At 42.2% G+C, this 15,767-nt stretch overlaps 1 protein-coding gene and 2 long non-coding RNA genes across 3 annotated transcripts in view; 2 read left to right on the top strand and 1 right to left on the bottom strand.

Annotated features, from left to right (window-relative positions):
* Positions 1 to 15,767, bottom strand: part of LOC306973284 — a 547,876-nt gene that overhangs the window by 134,112 nt on the left and 397,997 nt on the right. The gene's annotated exons all lie outside the window — the stretch shown is intronic.
* plvapa (plasmalemma vesicle associated protein a) lies at positions 629 to 5,768 on the top strand (the record flags this gene model as incomplete). Its single annotated transcript, XM_079569518.1, has 5 exons — positions 629 to 1,262; positions 2,568 to 2,616; positions 3,934 to 4,679; positions 5,033 to 5,693; positions 5,755 to 5,768. The coding sequence occupies exons 1-5, from the start codon at positions 876 to 878 to the stop codon at positions 5,766 to 5,768; spliced, it is 1,857 nt and encodes a 618-aa protein (XP_079425644.1). The 5' UTR covers positions 629 to 875.
* Positions 5,850 to 7,464, top strand: LOC306973311. Its single transcript, XR_013793562.1, has 3 exons — positions 5,850 to 6,026; positions 6,110 to 6,170; positions 7,132 to 7,464. It is a non-coding gene; the product is annotated as an uncharacterized lncRNA (long non-coding RNA).

Here is a 15,767-nt window from a genome sequence, read left to right as displayed (position 1 = left end):
CTTGTTTTGACTTGTTCTGTCTTGAGGACTATTTCGCTCTGTCTTGACACTATTTTTAAGTCTTGTTTTGACTCGCTCTGTCTTGAGCACTATTTTTAAGTCTTGTTTTGACTCGCTCTGTCTTGAGCACTATTTCTAAGTCTTGTTTTGACTCGCTCTGTCTTGAGCACTATTTTTAAGTCTTGTTTTGACTCGTTCTGTCTTGAGGACTATTTCGCTCTGTCTTGACACTATTTTTAAGTCTTGTTTTGACTCACTCTGTCTTGAGCACTATTTCACTCTGTCTTGAGCACTATTTTTTCTTGCTCGTTCACACAAAGTTACCTAACCTCTGTTTTGTCGCTCCTTCTCCTCTGGACATCAACATAAAATGAATCAATTACAGCAAAGGCAAGAGTGTAGATAAAATACAATCAGTCATATGGTCAGTGCCTTTAACCCAAACAGATGAATAATGATTTTGAATACTTACCGAGCACCCTCTGATATAAAGTGATACATTCTGTTCATTAGTGAGCTGAGGTTTGAGCTTGTACAGTACAACTTTAGAATAAAAGTGTGTATTTTTACATTATTTACCAATGACAGACATTTTGGCTGCTCCCTGACAATGTGTCATTCCTGTACCATTGTCTCCCTGCAGCTGTGTGTCCAGTAGCAGCGGAGGGAGGGAGGGGGCAGTGGCTCGGAGTTCTTCCTCTCCTGGGCGAGTTTATAAATCCCCCTCCACTGTTTACCCTTCATATCAAATCAACAGTCGCTCCGGTTCTGGCACCATGGACTAAAACACCGGCAATCTTCCAACTGACTGAAAACCCACTCGAGCGTCTCATCTTTTGTTTTTGTTTTGTTTTTGCTATACTTTCCGAGCGACCATGTACTCCAAAGTGTCCAAGTACAGCCCCGAGGCCCGCAAGCGGATGACGTACCGCTCCAGCAAGGGCAAGAGCTGCGGCTACTACATGCGGATCGTGTTCTTCTTCTCCTCCCTGATCCAGTCGCTCATCATCGTCAGCCTGGTGCTCTTCCTGGTCTACGGGCAGCAGCAGGACCTGGCGTCGGTGGACCGGGTGAAGACCCTGGAGCAGCGCTTCAACGAGCTCTCCATGGAGACGGTGAGCCTGAGGCAGCAGAGGAAGAACCTGACCCACCTGCTCAACGTCACGTCCATGGAGCGGGCGCGCAACGAGTGGGACCTGGCGCGGCTGAGGTTCGTCGCCAACACCTCCTACATTCTCCTGGAGGAGAACCAAAAGAAACTGGTAAGAAAGTGAATGAGATCAGAAGGTGTGAGTGTCTGAGGTGAGACTCTGAACATCTGCTTTGGTGGCATTGATGACGCTTTAACCTCTTAAACCCGGGGTGTGATCTTTGACTCTGAGCTGACTTTTATTCCACACATTAAGAACATCACAAAGATAGGGTTTTACCATCTTAAGAACATAGCCAGAGTCTGCCCCATTCTCTCTCGGGCCAACACGGAGCCTCGTATCGACTACTGTAATGCCCTGCTTTCTGGTCTTCCCAAAAACAGGATCTCAGGTTTACAACTTTTACAAAATTCAGCAGCTCGTGTCCTGACGAAGACCAGGAGGCGGGGACCACATTACACCGGTTTTAGAATCGCTGCATTGGCTCCCCGTGTGTTTCAGGATCGACTTTAAAGTTCTTTTAATGGTTTTTAAATGTCGTAATAGTATTCTGTATTCTCTGAGTATTCTGGCTAATGATGCTCATCCTCTTCAATGTGAATTCTGCTACTTGCCTTCTGGTCCGCGGCTTAGGGCTTCCATTGGTCGGGAAAAACAGATACAAATTTTCCTTCATACCTGTAGCCATCTCCGCTCTAAACGCTGAGTATAAAAGGAGTAAACAGGCACCGAATTCAGTGTGAGGGAAAAAAGTTGTTTCTGTTGTTGTACAAAAATTGCCAAGGACTCTGTTTTTGTAAGGTTTTGCACTTCGGCATCTTGTTGAACTGGTGAATGAATGCATTTTTATTGTTCTTGTCTGTTTTTATGTAGCTATTTTTATGTATCTTGCGCTGCAAAACTAATTGCCCAATCGGGGACATGAAATAAAGTGAAGTGATGATCTTGGTCCTTCTCATCTTTCAGAACTGCCTTTACCTTATGAACCTTCACGGCCCCTTCGCTCCTCCGGCAGGGGTCTCCTAGTTGTTCCTAAAGTCAACAAAAAGACTCACGGCGAGGAGTCTTTCTCCAATGTTACGGAGCTCAGGGCTGCAGAGAACGTTCATGTTTTTAAGAGCAGGCTCACCGTTTTAGCTTCGCTTTTAACTGACACCCATTTATTTAGTCCTAATATATATTATATGGGAGGGTGTGCCGGGCGTGTTGTTTTAAATAAAGTTTGATTGATTGATTGATGAAAAAGTGGCAAAAATGAGATGAACATGACAAAAGTGACGACAACACGGCAACAGAGCGAGGAAAAAGATCAGTTTACATCAGTTTTGTAGGGCGTAGCTTTCAAATGAGGCAAATAGGCCGTAACTGTTTGGATTTGTGTGAAGCTGAACTGAAGTTTGTCTCTCTGTCCAACAGCAACAGTGCTTATTTGAGAGGAGCAGCAGCCGCATGAACTGCCAGCCTGGTGAGTGGTCATTTATCTTTTCTGTTTCTTCACCATTCACTCGGTCCCCCCTGCCCTTTGAATCCTGTCCTCGGGCACGTCCATCGATCATTGGGCTTCTTTCACACTGCTGGTGGTGTGCTGTGACTTCTAACCATCGGAAGTAATTGCTATTTTGTTCTTCAAAGTTCATTTCATTGGCTTTTTTTCTGAACCAGTTTGAACCTGCGCAACCCACGTTTAACCATTAGAAAAAGTTTGTGGAAAAATTGTTGATGTAATCCAGTGGCTGGTTAGAGTGCCGTCTTTACTTTCCATCACTGTGGCCTCGAGGATGCTTCAGGATCAATTGTTTTTAGAGTTTCTGGTAGGTTTTCTCCGCTGATGGAACCGTCTCCATGGTTACGGATACAATCCGTCCAGAAAACCGCTCAGAAACCCTAAAAACAATCGATCCGAGAGCGTCACAGAGGCACACTTACCACCCGTGCAGTCACCGGGGTCTCTGAAAGGTCAAAAATATCAACATTTATTTAGTAATGCTCCTTTAAAATGACAGTTATGTTAAGAATAAAAGTTTACGAAACCTTAATTCCCGAATATGCCTGAACGGCTGAAACATGGGTTTCAGGATCAAATTGGTTCTCTTTCTGTTGATATCTTCTTTTTTTTTTTTTGTCTATCATTAGATATTAAAAGAAAAAGACGCAAAAAATCTGAATAAAACAACATCAAAACGAAAAAGCTAACTTCACAAAACTGCAGTAAAGTTGTTCTGATCAGAAACGTAGAAATAGTAACGCCAGGAAAAAACAGCAACACATTTGCTCTCTTCTGTTCAGCAATACTGTGCATCAATAGATATGTAATAATGTAAATATCAACATTAATGCATTTTAATAGTTTCCATGGTTTCCAAAATAATATATATATTTATAAACTTTTTGGGGGGTTTATTTTTCACATAAAGTCAGGGCCATCAACAGGCGTGCTGGGGCCAGGGGGCAAGAATGTTAAGGGGCCCCATACCTACTGTTGTGTACTGCCATAAAATAATTGTATATATATTGTATTTTGTAAATATAATTGATTTTTGAAGCTGTAATTAATATGTTAAAAAAACGGTCTTTCTTACAAATAAGACCCCCGACAATGGCCCTGCTTTGGGTAAATGGAAAGCCAATGCTTTTTAGTTTCACTTCTCAGCTACATTTATTATTATTTATTTTTTTATCTCCTCTATTTGTACTTTTGCTTAAGAAAAAGCAAGAAAAGTAAGGAAAAAATAGTACTTCCACTGCTAGAAAAGCTAAACCCACTTCCTTATATGTCTGACAGATATCCGAATGCCAGTGAATACCTTCAATACCTTCGGCGGTGGTTGCAACTGCGGCCTGCAGATGGAAACCCTCAGAGCAAAAATGCAACTGGTCCAGTCGAACTTCACTCAAACAGCCATGCAGATGCAAATGGAGATGGACCAGATGTCCAGAGAGCGCGACAACCTCAACCTGGAGGCCATCCAACTCCGACGGGACAAATCCGTGCACGACAAAGCCATCCAGTTCTACCAGATCAAGTGCAAAGAGGAGTTTGTCAACTCCCTGAGCGGAATCTCCAACGTCTCCAAGGCGTTCCTCGGCAAAATCGACTCGCTCTTCCACGCCTTGTCTCCCTTCCATCTCACCTGCCCGAAACAGAAGGAGTACCTCGAGCAGATCCGCACCAACTGCACCGACCTTTCCGAGGAGGTGGTGACGAAATTCCAAACCTACCTGGACACACTGGGAAGCAGGGTGTCCATGTACCAGGGCAACATCAGCGTCCTGATGGCGGAGAACATGCGGATGACCAGGGACTACAACCTGTGCAGCCAAAACCGTACGGGCCTGATCCGAGAACACAAGCAGTACCTGGGGAGGGTACAGCTGCAGAACGACGAGGAGAAAGAGAGGCTGCTGAAGGAGAAGGTCAAACTGCAAGGAATCATCAACGTTATGGAGAGCAGCATCAGGCTTAAGGAGTCGCAGCTGGAACACAAGAACGAAATGCTGAAACATCTCAACTTGTCGTGCATCCCCAGGGTAAGGGAACACACTGTTAGTTTGTTATTATCGAGATGTGTTGGAGACAGGCGAGAAGCAGCCCAAACGAGAAAGTCATTGTGTTGATGGGTAGATAAAACAAACACTAGGTCTATTTTGAACTCTATGAACCAAACATTTTATGAAGTGGCACCTTGGGTGAACAGTTTGAAAATCATTGGTCTAGTTCAAGATTTTCAGACTCTGAAAAGCTTTACTACAAACTCCTGTACTCAAACCTGTCTATTGGTGTAAACATTTGGCACTAGAATTGACAATCTGAAAAGGGCATACAAAGACCGCAGGAGGTGCCACCTTTACTTCTGTCTAATCCTTTTGTTGTTTTGTTCCAGTCTGGAGGTCTGTACCCTCGCCAGCCTGGCTCACCCTGGGGAGGGCCCCAGTCTGGCTCCACCAACCAAGGCTTCCCCAACTCCAACAGCGGACAGGGCCAGTTCAATCGCAACAACAACTTTGGTTCCTCGTCTTCCTCAAGCTCATCCGGGTCAACGTTTGGTTCAACCGGGTTAAATACAGGTCTGGGCTCGAGTAATTCAGGCTACAAACCATCAACCGGACTGGGGTCTTCGAGCCTCGGGTCCAACAGCGGTCTCGGGTCTTCCACGGCGAACAAGCAGGGGTCAAGTAACCAAGGGTCGTCAACGTTGTTTGGGTCAACTTTTGGGTCATCGTCGACCAACTTGAATAAACAGACTTCAACCGGGCTAGGGTCATCCTCATCACTTGGGTCACCATTTGGGTCGTCCAACAATCCGAGTTCCTCCAGTTCGAGTCAGAATAAGTTTGGGTCCAGTGCAGGGACAGGCTCTTCCAGTCTCGGAACAAATTTCGGATCATCGAGTTCAGGGTCGAATTTTGGATCTTCCAGCTCCAACCTTGGTTCAAATACTGGCTCGTCTAGTAATTCTGGGTTTGGTTCTTCCAGTTCTTCCAGTTTATCCAAGACGATGTCCAACACGAGAGTTTCCCCAAACACATTCGGTTCCTCAAGCAGTTCGTTGGGTTCAAGCCTGGGTTCGAGCAGTTCATTGGGTTCAAGCCTGGGTTCGAGCAGTTCCAGCAGCCTAAACAAACTGTCCTCCTCATCCAATAAAGGCTCCTCCAGTTCTTCTTCAAGTTCTTCTTCATCTGGGGGATCGAGCGCAACGACCAGTAAAAGTGGTGGGTTTGGGGGTTGGTGGGGGGGGTTGGGCGCCAGTAGCAGCAGCAGCAGTAGCAACAGTGGTAGTAGTACCAACTCGGACCAAAGCAAATTAGGAAGCAACCAAGGTAAAGGAACGTCCAGCAGCGGGAGCAGTTTTGGAAGGACCTTCTCATTCACAGGACGTGAGTAAAAAAATATTTTTTCCAATGTTTTATGAAGCATCAATACCAAATATCAATACGTTGTCTCTGGTCTTCTTGCACAGCCATCTCCGTCAATCAACACCTTCGAGATCTGCAACGGATCATCAACCCTCCAGGCCCAGAGTGAGTAACAGCTAGAATACAAAACAAACAAAACACACCAATCTGTAAGTTCAAGGGTAGACAGGTTCAGGCCAAACTCCTTTTTTTGATTATTACCATTAACTAATTTATTCAACGGTTAAATAAGATATTAAGGCACTCTTTGCATCTCATAAACCCTACAATTTAGGTCAGCTCTATCTATAAATCAGATTTGTTCCCAGAAAACATGAGCAACTATGGTCATTTTTATGTATTAAAAGTAAGACAGTAAGTATTAAATGCCTTCAATTAATTCTATGTAAGAATATCAAATGATAGAAAACTTTCAATTTCTTCTAGATAAGTCAGCAAGCTATGAAAGATTATATTCACTCATATTTTTTACTGTAAATATTTGTATCTGTTTCTGTGTGCGGCACTTTGGCCAACTGTACAGTTCTCAAAGTGCTTTATAAATAAAGTTGGTACGGTATGGTATGGTAAGTTTCAAATGGATTTTATTTTCTTATTGATCGTCACACAGAAACAGAATACTTCTCTTGATTAATCCTCTTCCTATTAATATTACTGGGCTGTACCAACCAGCCTATTCTACTTCTATTGGAGTTTCTGTTTAATTTTTCTTCAAGTTTCAAATTGCCTGCATTTTCCAAATTTAAAGCCACACTACGTAACTTTTCACCCAGTCCAAAGAATAAAATACTAGCATGTATTTCATTACGGAATGTACTTGAACGGGACATAACCATCTAACTATGTAGATTTTGCAACAACAAAAATCAATTGGATATTCTTCCAAATGCTGCACTTTTGGTATCGCTCCCATGTGTGTTTATACTTTGAGTTTTACGCCAGTTGTTCTTGTGACTTGTGGCTTTAACTAGCATAAAGTCCAATAGGGAAGGTGATGTGACAAGGGTAATGCTTCTAAATGTGATATTGAGATGCAAACTCATATTTTTGCTTTTGTCTGTGTCAGGGAGAAACAGGAGCTCTCCAGGATTATGGGCTAATCCATCTGGGGCGAGAACACTACAAGCACCTTTTCCCGCATGTTTTTGAAGCCATTGGACTATAGTGATGGACGACAGCACTTATTCCTGTATGCCCCTGACCCACTTCTCTGGGGAAAGTGATCAGGTTTGCCCGGGCAAGCTAACCTGTCTGCCCCTTGGCAAGCATGTTCTAAACAATAGCAATCGAGGGCAAATTTAATCGTGTAGCATTTTCTAATGTGAATTCAGACTTTTGTTTTGTCTTGTGTTGTATGTCTTGTTGCAAATTGAAATAGCATAGTACAGGTTTGAATTCATTGAAAACCTATCTGCATTCAATCTGACGAATGATCTTGAGCAGGGGTGCCCAAACATTATGTCTGCGAGGGCAAAAAAGGAAAAAGTGCCTGTGGGTCTAGGGTTACTTGATTTTATTTTTTGGTATACATGTACATTTAATTCTATCTATGCAAATAACATGCAACATTAAAACTAATGTTAACTATGGCAAAAGCCTAGGTTTAGTCGAACAAAATCAACAACTGTAGAAATATTGTGCAACATGTAACCAGCACCACCTGTATCTACAGTACCTACAGTGACTTTACCTCATTCAGTTGTTAACTTTAAGAAAATGCCACATTAGATCATTTTGAAGTTGTCAGTTCAGCATAAATTCTTTCATAAGTCCATTTTGAACATGAACCTTTGCAATAAAAGTTGAAAAAATGGAAAAGTGATTGATAAATACCAAGACACCACAACAGTGTTTCCTTAACTTTGTGAAAGGAGTGAAACAGCGCCCCCAATTTGACGCTGGTGGCCAAAAAAGTGTACTGCATCCTTATTTACCATTGAGAATGAATGGGAGAGAGTTAGTATTAACCATAGCCATGCAAAAGTAGGTCACTCTCTGGGCAAATTTGGCCCACGGGCCCCACTTTGGGCACCCCTGATCTCGAGCTTATATTACACCTCTACTGTGAAACTTAATTCAGAATATTTATAGATATATTTAAATAATTGCAGGTTGGGGTTTAAAACCAATCCGACAAATACTGCACAATAAAGTCAGTTTCTGAATTCAAACTAATCCCACTTTTGGCCGTGTCCTCGTCACCATGTCATTTTTGTAACATTATATCTCTGAATTTAAAGGCTCTATACGTGACTTTTTGTTTTGCTTGCAAACATAAATAAAAGAAAAGTGCATGAAATTGACAGCCTATCGTGAGTCGTGGTCCAAACTCATTCCAAACTTTTCGAACATCCCAATACTTTGCAAGGATGAGTTTCTAAGCAATGTTTCCAACCAGGTGTATAGGGCCTGTAAATGTGAACCGTGTTCTCCCTTTGTACATATTCGTGACCCGTGTTGTTTTTGCCACTGTACATATGACAAATAAAGCCATTGTTCCGCACCGTGGCAGAGCTCTTTACTTTGACATATCGCCGGTAGCCCGTGTTTAGCATCTGTTTACTCGGGCCGTGCGTCACCTATTGTGTGGCTAATAGGCTCTGGACGGCTCCCCAGTGATTACTAGACCCCTGCGTCCCTGACTCCGTGGGCGTGTTTATACGGGCACCCCCCTTTTCGGAACACAATGTACTTGCACTTGAGAAAGCAGTGAGAGCCGGATATCCAGGGGCCAAATAAAAGTGAAAAAGACACATGTGCGCAGGTGGGAGGGGAGGTTGTTTACATATCGGTGACCGCTTTAGGCACATAGTGTAAACAGTCTGTGATAGCTGTTCTTTATTTATTGGTGTATTGTAAACAAAATCGTTTTTTTTTTAAAGCAGGCAAATCAATATTAGCCTTACAGTATATCTCTGAATTCAAAATGGATAGTAAGAATTAGTAGCTAAGCTTTCGTTTCAAATCGGCTTGTTGCACAATGTGGCTACGCTAGTTCCTCTGAGCTGAAGCTGTGGGCGCTAGTGCTTCCTGTTCGTATTCATTTCCATTAAGATGAGCTCAGACCAGTGAGTTCCTGGTAGAAATATTTCCATAGAGGAGACGTTTATGTTTGTGAGGATCAGTGAGTTTGTCTTGAAGCTAAAGGCTAATTTAACCTCTTAACTCCCGCCTGAACCGAGAGGATCTTTTTCCTCACGTCATCAGATTTTTTTCCCCATCATTTTCGTCACTTTTTTGTCATTTTTTGGTCACATTTTTTTTTTTTTCATTTTTTCATCAATTTTATATCACATTTTGTCACATTTTTGTCATATTTTTGTCACATTTCATCACATTTTTGTCATTATTTGTACATTTTTTGTCCATTTCTTGTGACATTTTTGTGACATTTCCATCATTGTTTTCGTCGAGAAAATGTGCTCGGTTCAGGTGGGAGTTAATGCATTACACAACTTGAAATAGTGCCTTTATATATATATTTTTTATAGCATGTTAGCCTTTAGCTTCAAGACAAACTATCAATCCTTTATGATCACAGGTGTCTCTGATCTGAACTTCATGATTTGAACACAGTAAATGATCATCTACCGGGAACTCACCGCCCACAACATAATCTTTGGAAAATATGATTTATTATTCCAGGAAAAGAAATCAGACAGGAAGTCCAGGCGCTCACACCTTCAGGTCAGAGGAACTAGCATAGCCACACCGTGCAATAAGCCAATTGTGTTTTTCATTGTTGCATATTTATTCATCAATTATTTAAAAAAAATAACAGATACAGTTGGGGAAAAAAGTATTTGGTCAAAATCCAATAGAAAGTCTATGTCACGTCATTACAAGTGAAAGTATTCAAGTATTTGCTGTGAAAGTACAAATCCATTTATCACGGGGACACATTTTCTTTCTCGTTGTGCCTTACTGACATTTGACGTTAGATCTGCACAGCGCCACCTACTGCTCTGGAGTGTGCGGTCTTTTTTAAATGGATAAAACACATTTTTTATTTGGACTTTTTTATTTGAGAGCCTGCTGGAGCAAAAGTACAACACAAATACAGCTCAATTGAAGTACACATCTCCAGTTTGGCTTTACCCAAATCTAAAATGTCAAATGACCTGTAGAATAGAGACAAAAATGAGACAAAAACGAGGATGCCGAAGCCACAACGCAACAGAAAAGTGACAAAACACAAGAAAAAATATCCTTTGAGATCAGTTTTGTAGGTCTTAGCTTTCAAATGAGGCACTTCATCAGGAACTCTACTTCAATTAGGAACTTTATCTGCCACTCACCAGCAGGTTGTCGGGAAGCTGAACTCTCCTCTTCCTTCACTATGAAAACCTTTATGTGCCAAGGGTTTAGGAGGCGGACAGTACTCAGTTACATTTACTCAAGTACATGCACTTAAGTAACTTTTTGAAGTAACTGTTCTTTTGCAAGTAGTTTTTCATCCAGTACTTTGCTTCTACATGAGTAATAATAAAACGAAGTATCTGTAAAAAGTAAACTCATGCCACTGTGAGTAAATCTTCATTGTGATGTGTAAAATAGATGTATTTTGTATTTTGTTGACTTAATTCTTCATAATGATTCCTTTTTGTTACTTTCAATGTATTTTATCACAATTTTCACATTATTTCATGTTTTGTTGAACTCAGAGTTTCGTGTGAATCAGACTTTTACACTCCAACAGTTACTCAGTACTCACAGTATTCAAGTAGTATTATCTCCAAGTCCTGTTTTACTCTTACTTGAGTAAATATTTTGGCCACTCTACCCCTGGCACTAACCACTGCGCCACCACGTGTTTCAAGTTTCAAGTTGAATGGTTTTGTATCGCCCAATATCACAACAGAAGTGGCCTCACAGCTGCACCAAACATTAAGGCAATAAAACAGAGCAATAAATATGACAATTAAAAGTTCAGGTGAATCCAGGCAAATATAATGTCCAATAGGAGGTAGCGACGAGCGGCGTCCTTAGACTCTCCAGCACGGTAAGGAAAAACTCAAAAACCCGGCAGGAGAAAAGAGAAACCTTGGGGAGAACCACAGAAGGAGAGATCCACTCCCATGGACGGACAGGCTATAGAGACCCAGGGCCGAAGGATCCCTCAGCAGACGGGCCAAGATGGCAGACCGTCCAGTCCTCATGGAATCCAATAAATAAATGACCATATTTAAACATTCTATTTAGCTTGTAGCATTATCGTGTGCTAATTAATGCTATAGCCAGTTTTGTAATTGTATCCAACTACAGCAAATACATTTCTCCAAATCTTAAAAAAAACAGAAACTAAAGCTGTAGCATTCCTCCACTTGTGCTGTCAGATCACAGAACAGAAGCCTTCCTCTCAGACAAATGTGCGATTGTTATTCGCGAAAAACATTGAAATTCCACCTGTCAAAGCTGTGGCCAAAACCATCAGCCAGCTTGAGAGCCTCGATAACTTTGTGAACTTTGAAGAGGTCACGGGGTCGTTTTGCAATTGAATGGTTTCCAAACAGACGGGGGGAAAAAAGGAAACTAAATGCCGTATCCATCTTATTCCTACGGCCCATGAGCCTTTGCGTGAAAGATGGGGGGGGGTTTCCAGCATGTTTGTTTGCTCGAATCCACTTTTTCTGAGCTTTAGAGGTGCAGACTGTGGGAGCACGAGCTGAGACCAAACTCTGAGCCGCGATTATCTGCTCACAACAAACGTATGACTGAAGATCGCTCTGTCGAAGAGTTTTCTGACCCGTGGGCGTGTTGGTCAAGTTGTCTCCACTAAACCTCTGTGGATATTTCTATTTCTGCAAACTTTCACAAAGACTTTACTCAGATGTGGCACTTCAGGCTTAGAGAATGGATTGTCTGTTTGTTTCGTGTTGATTGGTCAAATATCCGTGGAGATCTTCACATTTTCAGATTAAACTGAGCTACATAGGGATGGGCGGATCGATACCAATATATCGATATTTCGATCCAGGCGATTCTTTTTAAAGTATCGATCCTCAAGCTCAAATATCGATACTTTCATTTAAGTTAATATTTATGTATTCTCTGATATAATACTATATTTTTGTGCGCAAAAACAGCTTCTCCTCTTTCTGCCCTTCAGCTGCACCGGTGTCAGCTGCTGTATTTGCTCGCCTAGGCTAGTCTTTTTTTTTCTTTTTTCATATAATCAGATGTTTTTATTTCATATAATCAGACATCTACTATAATGGCAGTCAGGTAGGGAACTCCTCTGGGTTAAACATGGCATTGCAACAAGTGAAAATAGACCATTCATCTGGTGAAGGCAGCCATGGTGAGAACAATCATGATGATGGGAGTCATTTACCAAGTGTTTGCTCAAGTGCAAAATAAGTCACGCACGCAAAAGTGGATTAGCCCCTAAGTCAGTCGTGTCTTTTTTTCCTAACCCAGCACTCCTGCACTTACATGACCTTTATACCCAGAAAATTGCATATTTATTTTTCTTTTCACACTTGTTATAAAGCACCTGTCTGGTTCAATGGCTCTTTTTGTTGTGCATGTAACCCAGAATATTGAAGACAGTTTTGTTCAGCCGTTGATGCAATATGAAAAAAAAAAGAAAAGAAAACAACTACCTCCGGTGTCGGATCGAATCCAAAATGACTGGTGTTGCCCATCCCTAGAGGTCGGTCGGTCGGTCGATCGGTCGGGGGAAAAAAGGAAACTAAATGCTGTATCCACCTTATTCCTACGGCCCCTGAGCCTTTGCGTGAAAGATGGGGGTCGGTCGGTCGGTCGGTCGGCCAGTCAGTCGTAAATGTATGTGAGCAGGGGCTGGACTGGGACTGAAAAACAGCCCTGGACTCTGGTCAGCCTGGCCCAAATTAGCCTAAATGTGACACTTCCACAAATACACATGTTAACCTCTTACCCCCCGCCTTAACCGAGAGCATTTTCTCCAGTTCGGCTTTGCCCAAATCTAAAAGCTTCTTGACTGGAGAGCAACACTGTAACGCCTCATTTGAAAGCTAAAATCTAGAAAAGTGATGGAAACTTTTTGTCACGTTGTCGCTGCATATTTTGTCAAGTTTTTGTTGCTTTTTCATTACTTTTTTTGTGGCTTTTTGTCGTGTTTTCGTCACTTTTTCGTTGTGTTTTCGTCTCTTGTTTTTCGGGGGTTTTTTTCATGTTATTGTTGTTTTTTCATTGCTTTGTCGTCACGTTTTCGTCACATTTTGTTTGTTTTTTCTTGCTCATCCAGCACATTTTTGTTTTTGGATGCTTTTCTTTTAAGCTTTTAGATTTGGGTAAAGCTCGGTCACGCCCGGGGGTGAGGGTAAGGTAAAGTGAGGGGCCAGACCGGTGGCCCGAGAGCCAGTGGCCCTTCTGTGCTCTTCCAGAATGGACATATGGCCAGTCCGCCCCTCTATGTGAGCATGTATATCCATCGATAGCAGAAAGACAATAACACTCCTCCGGCGTTGCGCATGTGCAATCGGGGAGACACCGTGTGATGAGAAGTGAAGGCGGCTGCAGCGACCGAACAGATGAACATCCGGAACATCAGCCAGAGAGGATGAGTGGCTCTGAGCAGGGGGGGCAGAGTTCCATCCGAGTCTTTGCCAAACCAACACACGCTGCGGTCCACTGGAGGAAATCCTGTTCCAGCCTGGGCACGACTGCAGAGGAGGATCTCTACCAGATAGTGTTCTTGGGGGAACAGAGGGGCTTGTGTGTGTCGCTGCTTCCTGTCATCTCCACTTCCTGTTGCCAAAGATCTATTCCCAATTCTGAAATAAAAAGGGCTTTCCATTGTTGTGAACAAGGTTATGGTTGTTATCCAGAGCAAACGGGCAGAGGTGTTACTGGGGGCACTTCAACTGATTTAGCTCTCAAGTCCTCGGTGTCCTCTGCGATACAAACTAGTCTCTACCCCTGATTTACATTTACATTTTCCTCAGCAATACGTGCCATATACAATATTTTAAAAAATTAACATTAGCACAATATGACCAGCTAGGGCGATACACATTTGTCACGATCCAATAAGTTATCTATCACGATACTCAGGGGCCGGTCCGACACATACTTATGTTTTTGGCTCAATAAACCACCACAATGGAAACGAAACAACAACAACTGCAGACTTTCAGCTTTAATTTGAGGCTATTTATATCCAAATCGTATGAACAGAGTAGGAATTACAAGCATTTTTATGGGACCAAAAGTTATGGGACAAAGTAACAATTATAAATCAAACTTTTTTTAATATTTGGTTGCAAATCCTTAACAGTCAATGACGTCTAGAAGGCACAGACATCACAGACGCTGGGTTTCATCCCTGGTGATGTTCTCCCAGGCCTCTGCTGCAAATGTCTTCAGTTCCTGCTTGTTCTTGGGACATTTCCCCTTCAGTTTGGTCTTCAGCAACTGAAATGCAGCTCAATTGGATTCATGTCAGGTGATTGTCTCGGCCACTGAACAACATGTCACTTTTTTGCCTTAAAAAGCTCTTTGGCAGTAGCTTCAGGTCATTGTCCATGTGCACTGTGAAGCGGAGTCCGAGCATTTGGCTGAATATTAGCTCATAATATTGCCCGGAACACTTCAAAATTCATCTTGCTGCTTTTATCAACAGTCACATCATCAATAAATACAAGGGAACCAGTTCCATTGGCCCAGACAAGCCCAGGCCATGATGCTGCACCACCATGTTTCACTGAGGAGGTGGGATGTTTTCAATCATGAGCAGATCCTTTATTTCTCCAGACGTTTCTCTTCAAATCACTCTGGTACAAGATGATCTTTGTCTCATCTGTCCTAGGATGTTTCAGAACTGTAAAGACTCCTGTTTTTGCAACTCACCAGTGGTTTCCATGTCTGTATTCTCTCTGGTGAAGTCTTCTCTTGATTGTTGACTTGGACACACAAACATCACCTCCTGGACAGTGTTTTTGATCTGACCTGTTGTTGTGAAGGGGTTTTCTTCACCAGGGAAACAATCCAGCACATTTGGTGGTGGATGACGTCTGGGTCTTCTGGTGTTGTTGAGCTCACTGGTGTGTTCTTTCTTTTTTTTATATAATGTTCCAAACTGTTGATTTAGCCACGCCTAATATTTGCTATCTCTCTGATGGGTTTGTTTTGATTTTCAGCCTAATAATGGTTTGCTTCACTGACCGCTCTTTGGATCTCATATAACAGCAACAAAACAATATCCACAATGCAAATATCACACTGGAAATGAACATCTCACCTGTTTCCTTATAAATGGGATGATGAGGGAAGAGCAAACACCAGACCATGGAACAGCTGAGCAGACACTTGTTCCTTTACTTATGGGAGACTCACATATAACGCTTGTAATTCCTGCACTGTTCATCTGATTTGGATGTAAATACTCTCACATTAAAGCTGAAAGTCTGCAGTTTAAGCACATCTTTGTTGTTTCATTGAAATCCATTGTGGTGGTTTATAGAGCCAAAAACATAAGAACTGAGTCGATGTCCCAATATCTATGGACCTGTCCGTATTGTCCTACAGTAAACAAGTATAATTATGATAACAAAAGATGTGCTTTGTCAAGTGTCCACAGTTAATAAAACAAATTCCAAAAACAGACATTTGAACAAACTGGGAGGCTGGAGTGCTACTTGGATGTAAAAGTTGTGTAAAACTTAGTCCTTTGGGTGCTCTTCAGTGCAGGGATCAGTTTCAACAAACTGAGCCACT

The sequence above is a fragment of the Gobius niger genome (genome assembly GCF_951799975.1).
Source record: "Gobius niger genome assembly, chromosome: 13".
NCBI lineage: Eukaryota > Metazoa > Chordata > Actinopteri > Gobiiformes > Gobiidae > Gobius > Gobius niger.
Note: the sequence above shows the minus strand (reverse complement) of the source record. Positions and strands in the feature narration are given on the sequence as shown.